Source organism: Phallusia mammillata, chromosome 2 (assembly GCF_965637545.1).
Source record: "Phallusia mammillata chromosome 2, kaPhaMamm4.hap1.1, whole genome shotgun sequence".
NCBI lineage: Eukaryota > Metazoa > Chordata > Ascidiacea > Phlebobranchia > Ascidiidae > Phallusia > Phallusia mammillata.
The window spans coordinates 8641830-8662340 of NC_137253.1; the positions used below are offsets into that span (position 1 = coordinate 8641830).

Consider the following 20511-nt stretch of genomic DNA (forward strand, 5'->3'; position numbering starts at 1 on the left):
GCAAGTTGTTTAGGTATTTCACTTTGGTTTTCACATCAACTGTTAGAGAAAAACTAAAACACACAACTAAAACACGGAAACCACTGATGGAACTGATCGACTGTAAAGAAAGGACCGACACAAATGTGATAGAATGTAGATTTTATGTGTCCTGAAGGTTTTATGTGCAATCCGAAACTGATTTTAAAAACCTTGTTATTTAACTTAGTTGGCAACCCGTTTCAACCTGTGCTTAAATAAATCAAATGATCTGATTTTGGGTTAACCTAACATTGTCTCAGAATAACCAAAAGTTCAGGTCTGCATCAAGCAAAGGAATTATACTTTAACTTTATGTAAGTTAAACGAAAACAATTTCCACAAACCATAATAACGTTCCTCCATCTCCATTTTGGGCTGGTCGCAGTTCCTTGAATTCATTGTAAAGGCTTCAACAGTCACTTGTAAACAAATCTTGAAACAAGCCACCTTTATTCGGGACTGGAATAGTTACAGCGTGTTCTGCTTCATATACAGGCTGTGTCGCAATCAGCTTGTCTACTTCCGCGTAAAATAGCTGCGTCAGTTTTTTTTTTGACACCAGGATGCATGCAAAGTTATTTTCGGATAAAGAATCTTGTTGATGTTATTGTATATTTGTACTCTTTGTCAGCATCTGGTGTTAGTATTACTAAAGATAAGCTTAGGAAATCATAACGGTAGAAAACATTCTTTATTACTGAACGCGGACACGTAAGAGGATGCATCTGCCCCTCCGAGAATCTTAAAAATGCTCTAAAAACACAAATGAAAAGTTTATGTCTGAACCATTTGATCGCGCATATGGATAAAAGATTGGGTCGTAATTTCAGCACAAACCCGAAAGTACAAGTTCGAATCCAGGCCCGAACTCAAATTCTTTTTTACATAAAGGTCAAATTAGGCCCATAAGTTAAGTGAAATTACCACATAAAGCTTTCGTTTCAGGCGAGTCAATAACACACGGTACCTAACAACGTGTTACTTAAAATGCAAAATAAATCATTAATTCTGACCAAGTTACAGCGCGTTTTGCTTTATATACTGACTGTGTCATATTTAGTTCTCTCATATCAGTATAAGTGCTGCACCTTAGGGAATTCCTGGTCAATCGTGCAAACACCTTTTTCTTTACAAATTCGATCTGTCGTATCATACAGCAAAAACAGATATTAAAGTTATTTGCTGTGATTCAGTCACTGGCAAATAGTAAAATGACCGCTATTGATTCTTTTTTTTAAAAAACTCTTTGAACAAGGCTTTGTTTCGTGGCCGCTAACGACTATAAACAACAACCAAAAACTAAAAAGAATTATTGGCTTATTGCGGTCCAAAATGTGGACAGTCCAAAATCTTAAAACCTCACAGGATATGACATTTTTTTGGTCAATTCTATAATCATTGACTATAATCTTTAAGATTTGTTTTTGGTTTGTGCAGGATAGCATTCACGAAATCTTTTACGAAAATTCACGAAATAAATCACGGAAATTCTCGAAACCTTTACGAAAACACTTTTACCTATGTTCGTGGTGTGTTGGGCTTGCAAACTGTTAACATCGATTGATACGGAGGTAATGTTGTGCTTTAACTCTTCTTAAAAAAATTATTGAGCATTTTTTTTATTATTTCAATCTCGCCTTTTACCAAGTTGAAACTGTTTTCAACATACTGACTCCCCACAGTTGAACCATTGGTTTGTTTCACCAAGTGGTTTTGCAAAACTACAAAAACACGAACAAATAAAAAAAGCTACTTGTCAATTTAACGTAGTGACTCTTGTCTCTATAGAGTGACAAGTGTCAACTGGAACACTGTATCGTAGCATTTGCAACAAACTGTTAGTTGAAAAACCTGATTGGCACCGCAAAAGCAAGATGCTGAAGTGCATTCTCCATCATTTTTTATTCAAAAGAAAATCAAATTAAAAGGGTTTCGCCTACAAAAATAACCTAAAGTTCGTTGGCCAACATATTTAATCCAAATACCCAGAGGCAAGCGGCACTGCCTGGTCCCAAGGTTAAGGAGTCTGGGTGTGGTCGAAATGTACCCGTGATAGACATTCGGGTTGTTGAACATAAAGTTATTATTACCAAAAAAATTAACCTAGCATTAAGTGTCATATGTAACGAACCTTTCAACCATTTTTAGACAAATTTATCAATATTTTGAACATCAAAGACACAAAGTCAAGAAAACTGCAATGTATAAGTCTTGGTTAAAGCGTTTTATTCATAGCATAAGATCGTGCAATAAGTAATTGTATCCCCTTGTTGCGTTGACTTCCGGGATTGATTGGAATGCTTGCGGAGAAAATAGGCGTAGCGCCCATTTCTGTTTTTACCCAAGCACTCCAATAGGCAAGTGCCAAATATAATTTGTTTGTTGTCTCTCGCATTGACGCTTACTAAAATAGTTCTTTCTGTGTTTACAAATTAGGTAGTTTGAATCCGTGACAGGTAAACATTTGTTTTCTATTGACAAACAAGTTATATTGTCGTTTGGAAACACAGACAGTAACGTTTATAGCTTACCCGAAAGTAAAACTGGTAATTAAAAAAGCTGATTAAAGCTGACCTTGCGCAAAAAAAAATGATTAATTATATCAGTGCTATATGTCCTTGATACCATTATTTGTTGTATGGTCACATTGCAGCAGGAGAAAAGTGACGTAAGCGCTGATATAACAACGAAAAAAGTCAACTACATTACCTTGAAGATATTTCTCCGGCGTTGCTGTAGTTTGAGAGTAATTTTTAAGTGTTTTTACTTTAAAGAATCAAATTCGATTGCTTATCTACGATGTGTAGTTGTTTGGTGAAATTGGAAGACACATTTTGCATCACACTCAATGTTTTTGCCGTGTATAATTGCTGCATTTGATTTATAGAACCAACAGACGTACAAGAAAAGTAACTTTTCGGTTTTATGATGAAATTCGAGTCAAAACAACCAGAAAAGTGGGAATAACGAGTCACAAACTTGAATGCATTCATTTAATATCATAAATTTAAGTTTTTCAATACCTTCTTGATTTTTTTTCTTCCTTCTGTTAGAATCCTTGCGATTTCAGTAAAGTTGTGGTTCATAATATCTGGAAACAGAGACAAATTGAAACAACTCGAAGAAATGTATTTTACAAAGCAATTGATACACAGCAGGTAATCATTTAAGTTAGTTTACCTTTCATCTCTCGCAAATCTTTTGAAAGTGATTGCAAGTCGCAGCTGGAGTTGGTTAAACTATTCTGAGGCAACTCTGTGAAACAAATCGCTTTGACTAATTCGCGTAACAACTGTTATTGGCCTATAGACCTGCCAACTTGTAACACGAGACACGACGTTTCAGGACTTCCTCGATTATTCGATTCTTGTTTAACCGTCATTAGGGTCGCAAGACAATGTCGTAAAATATAAATTGCAAAGCTTCATACTTTCGATTTTGTTTCAAATGGCAAAAACTATTTCATATATTTTTCATGTTGAAAGGTAGAATTGTCCGAATCATTTTATCTGTCAAAGAAAGCATAAAGTATGATTTAATGCAATATAAATATATAAATAAATGCAATTATCTGTTTTGTCTTTCCTGTTTTTTTATTTAAAGTGCAAACTAGAATAGATAATTAAGAAAGCACTTGTATTATGAAATAAGTTTCGTTTTTCATGCAAGTTTCAATTATTTTTTACAGAATTTCTAACGCTGGTGTCTACATATTATCTAACGAAATATGCAGTAACATGACAAGATTGAACAAAAATGTTACCTTTCGTATTTATGACACCGCTTTCAAGTTTAGACAAGCTACCAATAATAACTGACAGGTTGTGTTGAACTTGGTCCGAAAAATGGCAAAGTGATTGACTGTCGCTATAACTAGTTTTACCCACTTAAAAAGTATAGTGTATAACATGCAACAAACAAAACAATTTAGTTAACCAACATTACATGCTTTCATTACCTCCTTGATTCTTTTTTCTGTTTAACATGCCGAAAATTTGAGTTAGGTTGTTGTGTATAATATCTAAATACAGAAAAAATTTTAACCTTTCATGTCGAGCAATTCCATCTTAACTGATTGCAAATCGTGATTGGAGTTGGCTAATCTTGCCCCAATTAGTTCTGAAAAACAAAAGACTTTTACAAATTAGCGGACAAATAACACAAAATATCACAATGTTGTGGAATATGCATTATTGGTTTCTTAAATTTAGTTTTCCAGCTAACTACTAACATCAGTATGCCGAACTTTTCAGTGATATTGTACCAGATCAACGTTAGACATCAATACGATATTTTTCTATGTTACCTTCTGCGTTTCCTGAAGCGTTTTTTAGTCTCGTTAAACCGTCAGCAATCGCCGTCAAGTTGTGTTGAACCAAATCTGAAAACAAAACTGCTCACAAAATTAGAACAATCAATTAATTTGATTTTGTTGCTCGCTGGGTTTTCCGAGTTTGAAGTGGTTCAAAATCCCTTTTTTGAAATGAAGCCCTAATTGAATTGTAATCATAAACGTAAAAAACGACACAAACGCGACTAGGGTAATGCCATGTTCGACTCAAGCCCGTTTTCTTCAAACACACAACTCCCTATTCTAGAAAAGCTGCAGTTTAAAATGTTAAACCAGGCCCCACAGAATAAGCAGACAAATTAATGTGACTAGACTGAAGTGAAGATAAAGGTAAAACAGCAATTACCTTCAATTTTGGAAATTTGATGTAATAAGCTTCTAAAATCATTCTCCATTTTTCGCATGTCCATCTGTACATCGTCTGTAAAGTGAAACATATGCAACGATGTTAAACAAAAACGAAACGGTTCATTGTATTTTTAAAACGGTTTGTTTGTACGACAAGATTTTCATTTTTATATTTTTAAATTTCTGTTTGTAAAAGATAATTGTATTTTTTTACTTTTCAAATGAAATGTGGACTAAGTGATTCAAACAAGAGTCAAATGCTTTTAGATTTCATACTTTTCGGGACTTTAAATTGATCATTAAAAGAAGATCCAGAAAGTTGTTGATTTGTCATTGATGGTTGTATATTACCTCTTCTGATTTCTACTTCCACTTTGGCAGAAATCTAACAAGTTAAAGCAAACATGCTTGAAATAAATGCGATTTTTGTCTTCTTTGTAACAAGTGACGTTTAAATGAACTTGACCTACACTGCTGTGATTTAAAAATCTATTCAAAAGAATTTTCATTTTGATGTAACCAGATATTCGCCATTTATAACCTTAACTTTTTTGAGCTTAGCAACGTGATGTGCAACTATTTCCGGTTTGACTACCGTGCTGCTATGTTTTCTAAACGAAAACAAAGTTAGTTCAAAACGAAAAGAAAAAAACGAAAACAAAGTTAAAACTCAATTTTAGTACCGTCAGCCCAGTCAATTTAATTGATAGACCATATCATATCCACAAATGCAAATGATTGAAATTCCCCATCGTTAATTATCTTCCTGTTTGTTTTTTGTGTGTTTTGTCTTAACTAACAATCTTGCAAAATGTTTAGATACGCTTTTATGCGTAGAGTATATACATAAAAATATGGATGGTTATTGAATAAACTGTGTTTTTAACTTACAATAATTGCTTTTTGACAACACAAATTCTAAACGTTTCTAAATTCCTCGATAAAAATTATGGTGTAACTACAAAATTCTTTGCATTCCTTAGAATGGCAATGTGTCAAAAAATGTTTGTAACATTTCGCACACTACTAACTAGATTTCCTTAGTATAACTTAAATAAGCTTATACTTAGATTACACGTTCATACACTCCTACCGAAAAATATAGAGCTACAAATCCGACAGCAAAAATCAGGACCAGGGAGAGAAGACACAACCACATCAGCTTTAGATTTCTTTGGACGCTATTTAATGCTTCCATCAGCTTCTCTTCGCGTATTTTGTTGTTTTCCATCTCGCAAATGTCTTGATCTGTTTCTGCAAACGATACAACGAAACTGGTTTATCAAAAAATATTTGGAATTTTAAATGAGTTTAAACTTGTAAAACCAAAAATTATTTTAACATACGTCTTTAAAAGGCAAATATTTCCTTGTCTTTATCCTTTGAGACAAATATTTAACAAAATGGAGTGTACTGGAAAACCAATTGTTTAGAAACTATTTTGTACACAACAAATTAACTCTCAGTTCTGTGTCTCAAGATTTAATTTTTTGTATGATTTGAAAGAAGTCATTAAAATTCGAACTTGATCCTTTTAAACTTAATATAGCTTCGGTATTCTACAGTATACACTACACTCTTTCTTCCAGGTATATTAAAATATGCTACGTACCGTTTCGCGAAAACTCCATCGGAATTCCAGGCGTGTCATTGCCCGAAGTAGTCATTGTAAATCTCAGCTACGTGTACAACGTGCGTATCACTTGAATTAATATACTTTGCAGTTTTTAACAACGTATAACTATAGCCAAATAAACCTTAGATTTCGACTTAGTTACAGCGCGTTCTGCTTAATATAACTACTATGCCCTAAGAGTTTTTCTGCTTCTGTGTAAAAAATGCAACCTCAGCAATTTCTGCGCCCCGAGCATTTCCTGTAAAACATACAAACACGATTTCTGCAATAGATGAAGTTTACATTCGGCGGAGAGTTTTATGACTTTGGCTCTCTGTTGCCAATTAGTGTCAGATTGCCACCACGAAGCTTCTTTGAGAGAACATTTTGAAAAGGGTTATTTGTACCTTGCAGAGTTTTAAGTAGGACCGGGCTTTTCAGGCCGGGTTCAGGCTTATGTTTCTTCACAAAAACAGGCTTGATTCGGGCCTGATTTTACACTCTGTGTCAGTGTGCTTTATTGAATAAATTTAACAAGCTAACTAGCCAGTTGCTAGACCTGCCCTTATTTCAAACGGCCTTAAAACGTCTTGTTGTCTATTATTGTCGTTTCTGAAGCTTCAGTATGTAGGGTTGTCAACCAAACGGACGTAAACGGGTTTCTCAAAATTGATTCAAGTTCGGGATTCAACTTCAGGCCCGTTTACAACTCTGGTACCAAGATACATTTTTACGTGCGTTTGTTTATCAAAATGCACCTTCATTTCATTTACCATGTGAAACATTATAAAAAACATAAATATTTGTGCTTGTTGCGACGTAATTATTAATATGTTTGCTTTGGTGCAGTAACAGGCGAACAAAACCGCAACTTGGGGAGAAGCGTGACCTGACACTTTGTGATTCGTTAAACTATGTTAAAATTATTGCAATCGACAATCTTTCCTCGGCATTGAGCAAACCTGACCCAATAAATCGGACTGTACTTTTCAAGTCGGATGCGGGCTCAGTTTGAGCCGCATGTTATTCGCTCCTGTTTTAATAACTTGCCCATAGTTAAAAATTACCAAACAGTTCTCTCCTTTAAAGGTTTTTTTTACAAATTTGTTTATTTCCCAACCCAAAGTACCGTACTCCGCGACAAATAGGCATTATATCCAGGGTTGCCATCGACATAGACGACAAAATAAGGACACGCCTAAAATTAAACTTGCATACGAAACGAAACAAACATTTGTGAACCAATCTTTGCATTTATGCAAGCCATGTCATATTATATGCTACATATTTTGCCAGAAATAATCTGCTCCAACAACTCTTTGTTTGTAGAAAATACTTCATACAGCTCACGACAGCTCAGGTCTAGGTTTACTTTTCCATGTAGCAGGGATTTGACTGTCATTTTACAAAGGTTGTTCCTTCTAATTTTTGAAAATAAGAAAAAACAATAACATTTCTTAGAACTAAGGATAATAAACCTTACTATAAGACATGTCTCTTCAAAAGGTCAAATCTTAGAATCAAGGACGGTATGGCAACCCTGTTTGAATGCCACTAGTTATAAGAATTCCCAGTTTAAGACTACAGCACCTAAGTGTTTTCTAACGTTGGATTATAAGTTATTCAGAAAAAAACGGCCCGAATATAAAATACCGCTTGTTTCGCTCATTTTTAATAATTTTTGTCATGTAACTCAAGTGTTAATAAACCTGTGTAACTGTTGTGGCCGCTCATATCACTAATGGTGGCAAGGGCATGAGCCGAAATGTTTGATTAATAAAGCATGTTGCTTTTTAAGCGTATAAGGGCCGTTATTTCTCCTTACTAAATGTTTTCATATATAACTGTTTGGAACGGTGCCATGGTTATGGTTTTTGGCGGGTTGTCGAATATGAATAAACTTATTGGAATTTGCTATAAAAGATAAAACACTAGGCTACAAACTCAATTTTTTGTCAATCTACCTATCTCTGGATCGGCTGAAAGACTCTTTTCACAAAGTGATTAGTTACTTCATGTTGAATTGTTTGTGGATTGCAAACGCATACATTTACTTTCCCAATGAATGAACAATTAACGTATCCCTAAGCAAAACCTCAGCATTTTTTACAAACTTTAGTTTACAGTTCGTTGCACAATGGACAAAATTTAGTTCTATAGCTTCAGTCATAAAGAAAATTATATACTTACGGTTTTAAAAAATGTTATTTATTCGAGTAAGCTAAAAATGCTGGTAGCTAAAACAAACATATTACAACTGCTTTGTGTCAGTTTACAGTTTGTTGCACAATGAACAAAACTGCAACAAATTTAGCTTCAGTCATAAGGTAAATAAAAAGCTGGTAGATCATGCTGAACATGTTCATTATTTTATGTTCAGCTTTGAAGCGTTCATTAGACCAGCAATCGATGATCATCAGAACGCCATTAATTCCTATTACAAATGTTGTACAGAATACAAACAGCCTCCAAAGCATAACAAAATCAGTTGGATATTATCAAATATCGTATAGTTTTTAATTGTTTGTTCACAAAATTTCTTTAATCTTATTTCACCCCATACATCTCTTCAGAGCTGAACAATTCTTCTTCGACGATCTTGATTTGGTAAACTTGGTTGGCCCCTCTTCCTCCGAGCCCATCTTTTTCACACCTTAGACTCGGTCCATACATTTTGTAGCTTTCATCATTTCCACCCCAGCATTCTCCTCCATTTTGCAAACCTATCAGCTGAAAACCTTGCTTGTAGGCGACTTGTGTACACTTGGCTTTGGGCATGTTGCGAAGCCAGTAATTGTCATTCAACAGCACGTCGTTTAGCCTTATCAGTGCACGATCGTGTTCATCTGTCCAGCATCCCAAATCGGTCAAATGCACTTAACAACAAATAGCCTGGTAAAGTTGTTTTCAGCTTCGAATGTTTGTTTGACAAAAAAAGGTAGAAAACGGTGTTGGATAAATTTGTGCAAAACTTTTTAACCAGGTTAATGTAGACGATACGCATTCAGTTGCGGTTTTAAGCAGCTCACGGGGACCTAAATACAAAACTAAATATAGGTGGTCTTGATTACCACACAAGTGTTGCCTATTGCTAATGGTATAGCTATATATGAATGGTTCCAAACCCCTGGGGAAACTCTTTACTATATACTAAGAGCTGTAGACAACGCTACATTAAATCAAATATAAGTTACAGTGAGCCTGACATGAAAGCGTCCCTCTGTCAAAATTTAACGCTTTTTTCAACGTTTCCACCAGGCATGATATTTAATGTTCGTTTCTGGGAAAAAAAGGCAAACCCCAATCACAAATTTCGTAGCCTATAAACTTTATATTTCCCTAAAAAAATATTTTTTTGGAAATAAAATAAAATAAAGGGTTGCCAATACAGTCCGTTAGTAACATGGCCAATAGCGACGAAACCAGATATATACCCTACCCTTGGCAACACTGATAAGCCGGTAAACTTGATTAGCTTGTGGTCCACCCTTTCCATCAGGGCTACAGTCTTCGGATGCTCCGTACATTTGGTATCTTGAATCAGCATTGCAAGAAGTCGAGCATTTTCCACTTTTCTGAAACAGCTTTGCTGAACAGTTTTGTTGTTTCTTACAGGTTTTTAGCTAGTCTGCATTGCTTTTTAATGTAAGTTAGTGGTTGCCTATGTAGTTGGATTATGCCACAGAGATTGAAAGTAACTGTATCACCGGGTCCACAAAAAGTCTCCAGGTTTCTAAGAGTGATGCAGACTGGAAATTGAAGTCTTCGGCAGAAGCTTACAGAACAGAACAGCGAAGTGCTTAGTAATTCCTTCAGTGAACGAGTCGAAGGAAAGGCTCCCATAAATTGAGAGAAACTGTAATGCATGAAACATTTTGCAGACTGTCGTTGTATAATCATGTACTCAATAGACTGAACCTGATTAGGCTACCTGCTTTTGGCTGCTGCTTTTGAAGCTACCTGCTTTTGAAGATTTTTTTTCTATAGAAGTCTCAGGCCAAAACCCTTGGGAACCATTAGCTTGCATGTTGTGACCTACAATGTCCAATCAGTTTTTGTGTTTATGTTTTCCAATGATAGAAATGGAATCATTTCACCAATGCAATCTGGAAATAATACACCACTCAAGGGAACCTCTTATGTAACGATACGGCGTGTTTGTTTATAAAGATGTTGAATTCTATGGTTTCGGATCTTTCACAAAGTTGTTACCAAGTATATAAGTAACAAAACGTTTGTAAACTTAAATCATTTTTTTGCCTTTTTTTGCTATTGCTTAGTGGCTATAGGCTAAGGTGCTTTTATAGGGTAAGGCTTAGCCTATAAAAGGGAGAAGGCTATTTTGTCTCTTGCTATATTGCTCGTGTTGTTGGTTGGTTGTAACTTTATTGTAATCTCTATATAGCTTTGAGTTAAGTTTATTTCTGGTAAAAGAGCTGGTAGCGTCACAATGGCACTGTACAATCACCAAGCCGGTAATAGCTGAGCAACGTTGCAACTTTATGGAACGCAAATAATGAATTACACAATTGGTGGATCATGACTAAACGCGCTGCAGCTGCACCGTATGCATATTTCCAAAATGTAATCTATTTCGCATATGGGGCTTTTTTAACCAATCAGAGGGACGGATATTTGCGGACTTTCGTTACATCACGTAGGCCGTTGCGTAGTGGTTTACTTTGCGTATTTTCGATGTTGTAAAGTCGTCACAGCTTTTTCAAGTCAAAATAATATTTTATTTTGAAAATTTGGCGAAAATGGAAGCATTCAGTACAAAAGTGCAGGTAATGACCAGTATATATTGTATTGCAATAAACTAGACTGATTATATTTTTCTCTTTGTAAAATTACTGATATTATGCACAGCAGAGCAGCACACAGGCTACTTTCAGAGAAATATATGCACTATTGTTTTAGATACCATCGCATCGTGAAAACAACAGCGCGGATAAAGCAAGCAGCAAGATAGAAGTGTTCATGTTTATTAAAATGCAATGCTTGCATGTAATGGCAGCAATGAGGCCTGGTCTTTTATATTTAAAGCTACTTTTAAAAGGCTGTATGGCTAAAGAGACCTATAATCACCATCACTTTCCATATTTTAAATGACATAAATATCTGAAATCAACATACTGCTTAAACTTCCAAAATGTTTACAATAATCAGCAGTATAATCTTACACTGCAAAAAAAAATTAGCTAGCTATAAAGCCAAAAAATAAAAAAGGCTAAATTCAAGCCAAAAATGGTTTGGAATGGCCCATTTTAAAAATCTTTTTAAACATGGCTTATATCAATCCAGTATCGGCTTGTAATGAGCTATGTTTCTACTTTCACACTGAAAGTTTGTTGGCTGAAAATTAAAAATGCTTTCAGCTCATTTCCAGTCAAAAAATAAGGGAAAAATGAGTCAGGACAGTTAAAGGTTGGTCCTTATGGCTCAATAGTGAGCCATTATTTTTTGCAGTGTACTATCAATTCTGTAATGAGTTGAATATAACATCATTCTGTTTTAGATTTTGGTAGAGTATGATTGTATAAACATGTTGGAAACCTCACATTATTATCCTTGTCAAAAACTAGTGTTGTTTATATTGGTGTCAAAACTACTGGTTGCCTTGACCTTGTTGTCATTACAAAAATTTAGGCCTGAAAAACTTTTTGTTCACTACCAATTTACCCAGTACACCAAATTTTTCATTTTCTGCAGTGTATCCGTTAAAGTTTCCTGTATAAGCCTCCCAAATTGCACTGCCTTCGTGAGTCTTGTGGTCGTATATATGTAATTAATAAGCTGGAAAATGGCAAGCATAATGATGACTTTCAAAAGGCAGGAATAGTGTTTAACCATAAGCAAGCAGTCAATTTTAATTTGTTGTCTTTTCTTTCCACAAATATCCAAAACCATTTCATTTTTATTAAACAAACATTAATCACATTTTATCACCAATATGAAACAAGTTACACATATTAGTTTCACAAGTTAACAGATCTTTAAAATGTAACGATACTTTTCATAATCTTTTGAGACAATACATACAGATTAAAACATTTTTGGAATGCACTGTGTCAATCTGAAATAACTTTTTTTAGACCCCAATTATACATTACACATAAATTTTGAAATGCTTGTGTCAGGTCAGCCAGACTTCTGTAGTCTATGCTTTCCGAAGTTTGATAGTTTTGGCAATGTACAGGTTCTTTTTTTCAGAAATGATACATAAATATATACAATCTCTTGTGAAGATTGTTCTATTGAGTTATGATATGTTCATGATCAAATTAATAATGACACAAACATCGTCAAAAATACTGAGGCTTAAGCATACTTCCAATCTTCCATGCGGCAACAATAAATGTCCTACAATGATACAGCACTCAATCCTGAAATAGTGTGCTTTGGATAAGACTGGTTGTTGGCAACTGCACTTCCTTATCTGCTACAAGCAACTTGGTCCTATTTGATTGCATTTGTTAAGTTGCCTCGGTGTTAAGTTTGACTTAAACATTTGTAGATACAAGGCATAGAGTGTTGAATTTAATTGCACTGGTTTTATGTTGAAATTTTTTAGGACAAGAAAATGTTTGATACACATTTATTGGAAATTAAATCGGTATAAATTAGGCCTTTAAATAATTAATTTCATTGACATAGCTGTCCCCAATATTGCTTAAAACACAGTCAAAAGTTGGACCAAACCCCAGTCGTCAGATTGGTTGACCAAACCAATTTTTTGACAAAAATTCAAGGTCAAATTTGGATAAATTTTTGCTGGTACAAAGACAACTTGGAATTCCAGCTTGTATCAGAGATTTCATAGAAAGACTGTCCACTCTATCCAAGCCAATTTGACTATTCTTGAAGTTGTTTCCTCCAAAAACATGGCGGTTCTTTCTTTTGTTACTACCAAACCAACAAGTTCTTCTACGAAATGTAGTGCTTCTATTTTTTTAATTTTAGCTGCATCTTTAAAGGTCTATGATTTTGCCTACACAACGCAACAACTCAAGTTAAGTTATTTTAAAAACTTAATTACCATTACTATTAAAACTACGTGCATAATACGCTTACACTGGCATTACTATATAAACAATGCTATTTACATTAAAACTACATACATATGCTTAAACTGGCATAACTCTAAGCAATGCTAATGAAAACAAGCTACACAGGCGAAACGGAACTTAAAATTTAAAATAAGTTGATTGCATGGTTGTCACGCATCGTGTCCTGTGATTGGTCAAAGGCAAAGTGTTCTCTGATTGGTTTGGACTGACGAAGCGGCGGTGAAAACGACACCTGTGATTGGTTAAAAAAGTCCCATATGCGAAATAGATTACATTTTGGAAATATGCGCACCGTATAAACCCTTAAACAGAACTAATGGCATATCTTGCCTCACAGTGCGGTTTTGACTACCCTGGAAGCACGTTAAACGTTTTTGCTGTTTGGTTGACTTCATTACCTTTGTCGTTGCTTATGTAATTGCACTTATGCTTGATAGTTACGGATCTCCTACCCTGAATGGGGGCGCTTATTGTACTTAGACCTTTGTCTGCCTATAAGTATTTTTTCAGGTTTTGCCTAATCGTTGTTGAAACTAATTTACAATTTCTCCGATTATAGATATAGTTGTCTAAAGTTGTGTATTGTCCGGCGTATCACCCACAGGCCCCTTGAACGTGAAAATGTAAAATGACCATAGGCTACTTCGTATTGTTTTAGACTTTGTTGGTTGGTACATCACATATTACATAAAAAATGTTTTAAACGTTTGCATGAATTTATCCATTTTTTACTCTTTAACATAAATGTTGTTTGTTTATATTATAAGCTCTTATTATTTCAAAAAACACTTTTTAATGCCATAATTTTTTGTAAGAGCTGTATATATGATGTTTATTGTGCGCTGTGTAAAGCTTCAGCCCAATAGGCTCAGTGATTTTTTCCTTATCACTTTAAATAAGTGAGAACTGCTAAATTTTGTGCTCTAAAGTCTGTACCACTCGCGGCGCACGGGAGTGAGAATTACGATTTATCCTGTTGCGCATCAGCCATACACCGACTCATACATGAACTGTGTCGTTAGTTACGCTGCGGCCGTTATATTATATTTTTAGGTGGTCTTGCTACGCTACCGCGTTATGCTTTGATTCGACGGCTGTATGGTTTTAATTGATAGTAAGCCCATGCAGAATAAAGTTGCCTGAAATAAACTTGTCAAACGTTCAAACCTCGCATGTTTCACCAAAGCTGCTGTAAAAAGGTCATCGAATGGTCGTCATCAATGCTACTACACGAGATTTGGTTGTCGCAGGTACAGCAACACCAATTTTTATCTTTATTACATGGTTAACCAAAAGGTAACAATCGTGATTATTTACAGTGCACATTATAAACACAAAAAATAACAAGTTTTTTTGAACCTTTTAATACTTTTTTCAGATTCAAACGAGGTTCAAATTACAAATGGAGATGTTTTTTTGGCCACTGGTTGCATTCATTTATGCTGAAAATCCCTGAAAGGTCACTCGCAGAATTTGTTCAATTGTATTTGTTGAAACATAGTTTCTGGACTCCCCTCTGAAACAAAGCAAATTTTTTTTGTGAAAAACAGACAACATAACCTCAGACGTATAACCAAAAGGTAATAAGCGATATTTGATTTATAATTTTAACTAATCAAGGTTTTCATTTTAATCAAAGTTTTTACGTGATCCAATCAAAGCACACACACTTAAAAACTCTATGACTTGTGTCCGTGTGTAGTCTATAATCGTATAACCAATATGTGCATCGAGTTAAATATCCTGGAGTTGACAGTATTTCGCTTAGAGAAGGAAAGTATGGCACCACAAATACAACATTTTTGGTAAATGTGTGTATGCCCAGTCAAACTTTTAGGGTACATATCTACACAGACTATATAAACCTAAAATATTGGGGTTGGGGCAATTGGTATACAATCGGCCTTAAAAGTTTGTGAATATAAGTCGTTAGGCCTACGAAGTAGAATTCTTACGTGGATGTTAGAATATAGTTGAAGTAGACGTTGTGAGCTGTCCCTGACATGTAGACTTTGTTATCTGTTTGGTCTGTGTTTTTCTGCGAATCCACATAATGTAGAGAACTGTATCCTGACGAGCCAAGTTTCTAAACCATTAAATATAGGCGTATGTTGCTGAAGCAGATTTTGGCTTTGAATAAATAGAACCTATGTACACGGTATATATATGTATATATATACAACTTTCGTTTAAAATATTAAAGATTTGTTTTGTAGTGTTAATATAAGCACATCTTATAATTGTTGTTGGAACCAAAACAAAATCTAAAAAATCACTTATCAACTCAGTGTTATACTTTAGATTCTAAAGTTTAGAAGGTTGCGCTATTCTAAGCATGCAAGCAGCAATAAAGTTTTATTTATCTACGTACTGGACTTGACACTGTGAAGAATATCTGTATGACGGAAGGATCGTTTCCTCCGTAAACTTGATACAACACGTAATGTATATTGTATGATCCAACCAATAAAGATCCAGTATTCCACCTATAACTTCCACTGCCGTCTGCTCCCAAACCGCCGTATTCCTACAAAAGTATTGTTTGAAAGACAAATAATTGAGACATCTGTGAAACAACGAATCGTAACTTCTAATTGCAAACTAGAACAGAAATAATCAAACTAAACCTTAATTTTTCAACAAAGCGTAAGTTTCTTTGTAGCAATTTTGCTTCAACTGTTCAATTTTTTACGTGTATACCAGTGGTTCTCAAACCCGGTTTTAGGGGCCGCATGAGGCTCACAACTACTTATTTTGCGGCTCGCACCAGACCTTAGAAATCTTTAGTGATTTTCTCAAGGTTTCGTTTTTTGCGGCTCTCTACACACTTAAAAAATACCATTTGGCCCCGACAATAAAAAAGTTTGAGAACCACTGGTCCATACCAACAAAATCAACAAGAAAATAATAAATTAAAGTTTTGGTAAGTAATTGATATGTTACCCTAATATAATACGTTCGAGATGCTCCATCGCGATTTAATACCAACATGGACAAGACGAATGGATGCCCAGCTTTACAAACCATCAAAAAATTGCCCAAGGGATCGCTATAAACAAAAAATCCAATAAAAGCCCTTTCTGCGTATCAGTCCATAATTCGACAGCAAAATAACAAAACTATAAAACCAGTAAACGCTTCGTAAAAGTGTATAAACGGGACACCTACCTGTAAGTCCAATTGTATATGACCTGCACTGACTGTTCATTGTCTGTCCACACTTGAAGCTGAAATAACAACATGTACAAGTTAATTGAATTTTTTATTGTTCGACCATTCGTCTTCTTACAAAACAATCAGTTTAAATCTGTTGGCATCAGTGAAATTACATCACATCGCACCTTATTTCCAGTGTCATACATATCACCGCCTCCATCATATATGCTGTAATTGTTTCTTCCGTCGTAGTTAAATTGGTAGTAGTTGGCCAAACTGCGGGGAAAGATGCTTGAGACAGAGTTTGAAAGGATATCAAAAAATTGGAGACCTTTAAAAGCAATGGCGATATGAAATTGCAGCATGTAATTGAGGATTATCTAATAAGAGTGACTTAAAAATTCCGAGTATATCTTCTCTCGTATATCTGACTCATATTGTGCCGTTTATGTTTATATCAACATTATCTTGGCTTATATGAGACAGATTTGCTTGAAGACGACTGCTATGTTTTATGATGCAGTGAAAACACAGCATTCGTTTAATATAACCTGAATTAATTTGTTTATCATGCTGTTTGCTTTAGTATTTTAGCATTTGCATCTCTTGTATAACTCTTTTATTTTATGATAATGTTAGTTAAGCAAAATTAGATTTCCCCTTTTTAAAATCGTTTTAAGGGTCCGAATATCAAGCGTCATTTTTGAGTGAGATAAATATGTTGGAATCAGAATGTAAAAAGAACAACTTACTTTCAATCGGACATGTCTGATTTTCAGCACTTATGTAAGCTGTAGCGACAAGCATAAAACAAATAAAAAACTACAGTTGTTATTTGACAACCATGTACACTTTCTGAACTCAAACAAAATATTTTACTTAAGCATTCGTAATGCAGATATAACAATCGTGATAATATTATGCTTAAAAAAATTAACAATTAGTTAATAAGCTTACCATCACACCATTGTAGATATGTTTAAGCCAAAAACAGAACAAGGGAGTAAGATTTTATCGTTTTTACCTTGTAAGTATGAAAGTTTCGTTTCCATAGTTGACATGTTGTGTTGCCAAATATCTAAACAAAGTAGACAATATTTTACCAATTTCCGAATTGGCTATTTTTTGTTGCAGCAGGTAAAAAATGTATAAACTCTACGAACCAGGCTAACATTTACCACTATCTTTTTATTAGTTTCCGGATACATGGGCAACGTTTTGGCCGTTAAACACCTGTGCTACGAATGATATTACTTCTTTTGTTTGAAGCATTGTTTCGTCACTACTTTTGTTTTTATCTTCGTCACTATTTGTTGTTCATTTCCTATTTGTTGCGAATAATATTACCATTTCTCGTCAAGATATCACTGTGTTATTCATTTCGTTTAGTGTCATCTTTAGTTTTACTTAGGATTTTCAATTACCTTTTCGTTTGTTAGTTTCACCTTAGCACTCTTTTATTTTCTTATTTTCCATTTGGCGTTTCAAACGCAACCACCGCGCCGACTTGGCATACTAGCTTGTTTGCCCTAATTATACACACTTTCTGGACATTTGACAATCAGCCCTTAGAATAACTCATGTTTTTTTTCCATCTGGCTACCTAACGAGAGAGGGGTGTGGCTGTGACGGGGTAAACTTGTTTGGTCGCCGTTTTAGTATAGTGTTCGATTCTTGATCGAACTTTAGGTGTTAATACTCATTCAATATTGCGCATTTTATTTGCCTATCCGCCTCTGTGTTTGTGAAAACATTTAAGAGCAGCGCGAGGTCATGTTGATTTTACCGGCTAGCCATTAGAGCATCGGCCTGAACCCTAGGCGCGGAAACGATAGCGCTACACGTCTCAAAACATATTCAACAACATGATCTTGCGTTGAAGATATGCTTTGCGATACTGTCATATTAAACCGACCGTCCGCTTTCCAGTACGAGTCGAAACTTAACAATCAATGTGCTTCAAGGAAGTATCTTAACTACATTTTACAATTTTTCATGTAGTTGTTTTGGTGCTAATGAAACCTTTTCGTACCGCTTTTTTACATTAATCAATTTACTAAACCGAAGTATGTTGCTATTTTGAAATCAATCATTTTGCAAAACCTAGCTAAGCCGTTATTGTTTTTGCTAAAGGGGTTGTATCAAGCAGTTTATTTGGTGTAAGGAGTCACGTGATGCTCATGATGTGTTCGCATAGTTTCAGCTCGGATTTAATTTTTGTAAAACAAACTTATTGTTTGAAGCTACTTGGCGAATCACGAAGGCAGATATTCATTTGATTGCATGATCTGACTGTTTTTAATCCAACTACTATACAAGGGGTTGTCTATGTCAAAAAATCATTTTTCACACCACATTCTCACACTGCATAGCACTTAAAATACATTTGGTTTAAGATTTTTAAATGGCACGAATGCAAATAGCTTTGCATGGAATGCAAATACATTGTATGTTTTCAGGTTAAAATCGTAACATGATGCAAATGTTTAAGTCTGTTGAAGTGTCTCCAAACAGCTTTACACGGAACTAAGGTTTCTCGCGAGTTGAATGATTAGTTAAAACGCAGTTACGAGTGCGCAATAAAAGTTTTTTGAACTATATGGAAACATAGAAAGGTATCTATTTAATTACGTTCTCAATGCAGGACATGGAAATAGTTTGATTGTTTAAGTTCAACACTTGTTCAAGATTATGAAGCAAAATTATGTTACTAAACCGACCATCCGCTTATCAGCACTTTATTCAAGAGTAGAAACTCAACAAACGACCTGCTTCAAGGAAGTATCCTAATTACATTGTACAATTGTTCATGTGGTTGTTTTCACAAGAAACGCTAATTAAACTATTTTGTGTCGTTTAAATTAATTGAATAAATCTAAGTACGACCTTAGTTCAAGATTAATCATTTTACAAAAACTATCTTATCGTTATTGTTGTGAATCAATCATTTTGCAGAAGGTTTTGTGTAAAGCAGTTTATTTGGTGTAGGATTCAACTGTTGTTCAAGATGTTTTGGTCTTGCTTCAGCTCGGCTTTTAATTTTGTAAATGAAACAAATTGTTTGCAATTACTTGTGGCGAACCACGGAGTCAGTTTATTCGATTACATGATCCAAAACACCGTTTTACAAATCACATTCTCACTGAGCAGGACTTAAAATACAAGATTGGCTCAAGATTTTCAACAGCACCATTGCATATCGCTTTGTATAGAGTGCAAATAATTTGCATTGCATGTTTCCTGGTTTAAAATCTTGACATCTGGCAAATGTTTAGTTAACGTTGATAATTTGTATGTTGCTGTTCAAGTGTTTCGAAACCGCTTGACACGGAACTAAGGTTTCTCGCAGGTTGAATCGTTAGTTAAAACGCAGTTACGAGTGCGCAATAAAAGTTTCCGCAAGATAAACTGATACATTTATACGATTGCATAGAGTCAGGGGTCCGCAAATACTTTTTGGCGGGACCCTAAAAAAATTGCTCTAAATTCTCGCGACCCAAGCACCTTGTTAACATGTAAGTTTGTGAAAAATACTAAGCAACTAGATATCCATACTAAGACTGCTATTGTCAGTTGCTATTTTTTGCCCAAAATAAAGCGAAACTCAGCATATAAAACAGTAGGTAAACGAATGTGTTTATTGTAAAGAATGTGAACTACAGGCTCTGTGTTGAGAACACAACAAATCAATTCGAGGTTTAATTTGAGAGACGGCAAGTCGAAAATCGTCCTCTACTTCTATTCTTAATCTGTATTTACTTTTAACATAAGATAATGCTGAAAACGTCCTTTCACATACTAGTTCCCAATGGCAAAAGAACATTCATTGCAGCCGCTAATAACTGCGGATGTTCTTTTGCGACTAAAATCCTAAATTTAGCCAAAGCTCTTTTAGTATTCAAGGCAATTATTAAACTGCGGTCACTTAAAAATATCATAGATGCGCAATG

The 20511-nt window shown here is 34.9% G+C and overlaps 1 protein-coding gene across 2 annotated transcripts; it reads right to left on the reverse strand.

Annotated features, from left to right (window-relative positions):
- Positions 1–14641: 14641 nt before the first annotated feature.
- On the reverse strand, positions 14642–17646 carry LOC145214652 (uncharacterized). 2 transcript variants are annotated; one of them, XM_080083220.1, is made up of 8 exons: positions 17586–17646; positions 17314–17352; positions 16747–16892; positions 16574–16632; positions 16349–16454; positions 15777–15932; positions 15361–15491; positions 14642–14921 (listed from the first exon to the last, which is right to left on the reverse strand). In XM_080083220.1, exons 1-8 carry the CDS (start codon positions 17620–17622, stop codon positions 14843–14845), a joined length of 753 nt encoding a protein of 250 aa, XP_079939346.1. In that variant the 5' UTR covers positions 17623–17646; the 3' UTR covers positions 14642–14842. The 2 variants fall into 2 exon arrangements, with proteins under 2 accessions (XP_079939346.1, XP_079939347.1); XM_080083221.1 differs by having other exon boundaries at positions 14855–14921; positions 15361–15475.
- Between the last annotated feature and the right edge of the window lie 2865 nt (positions 17647–20511).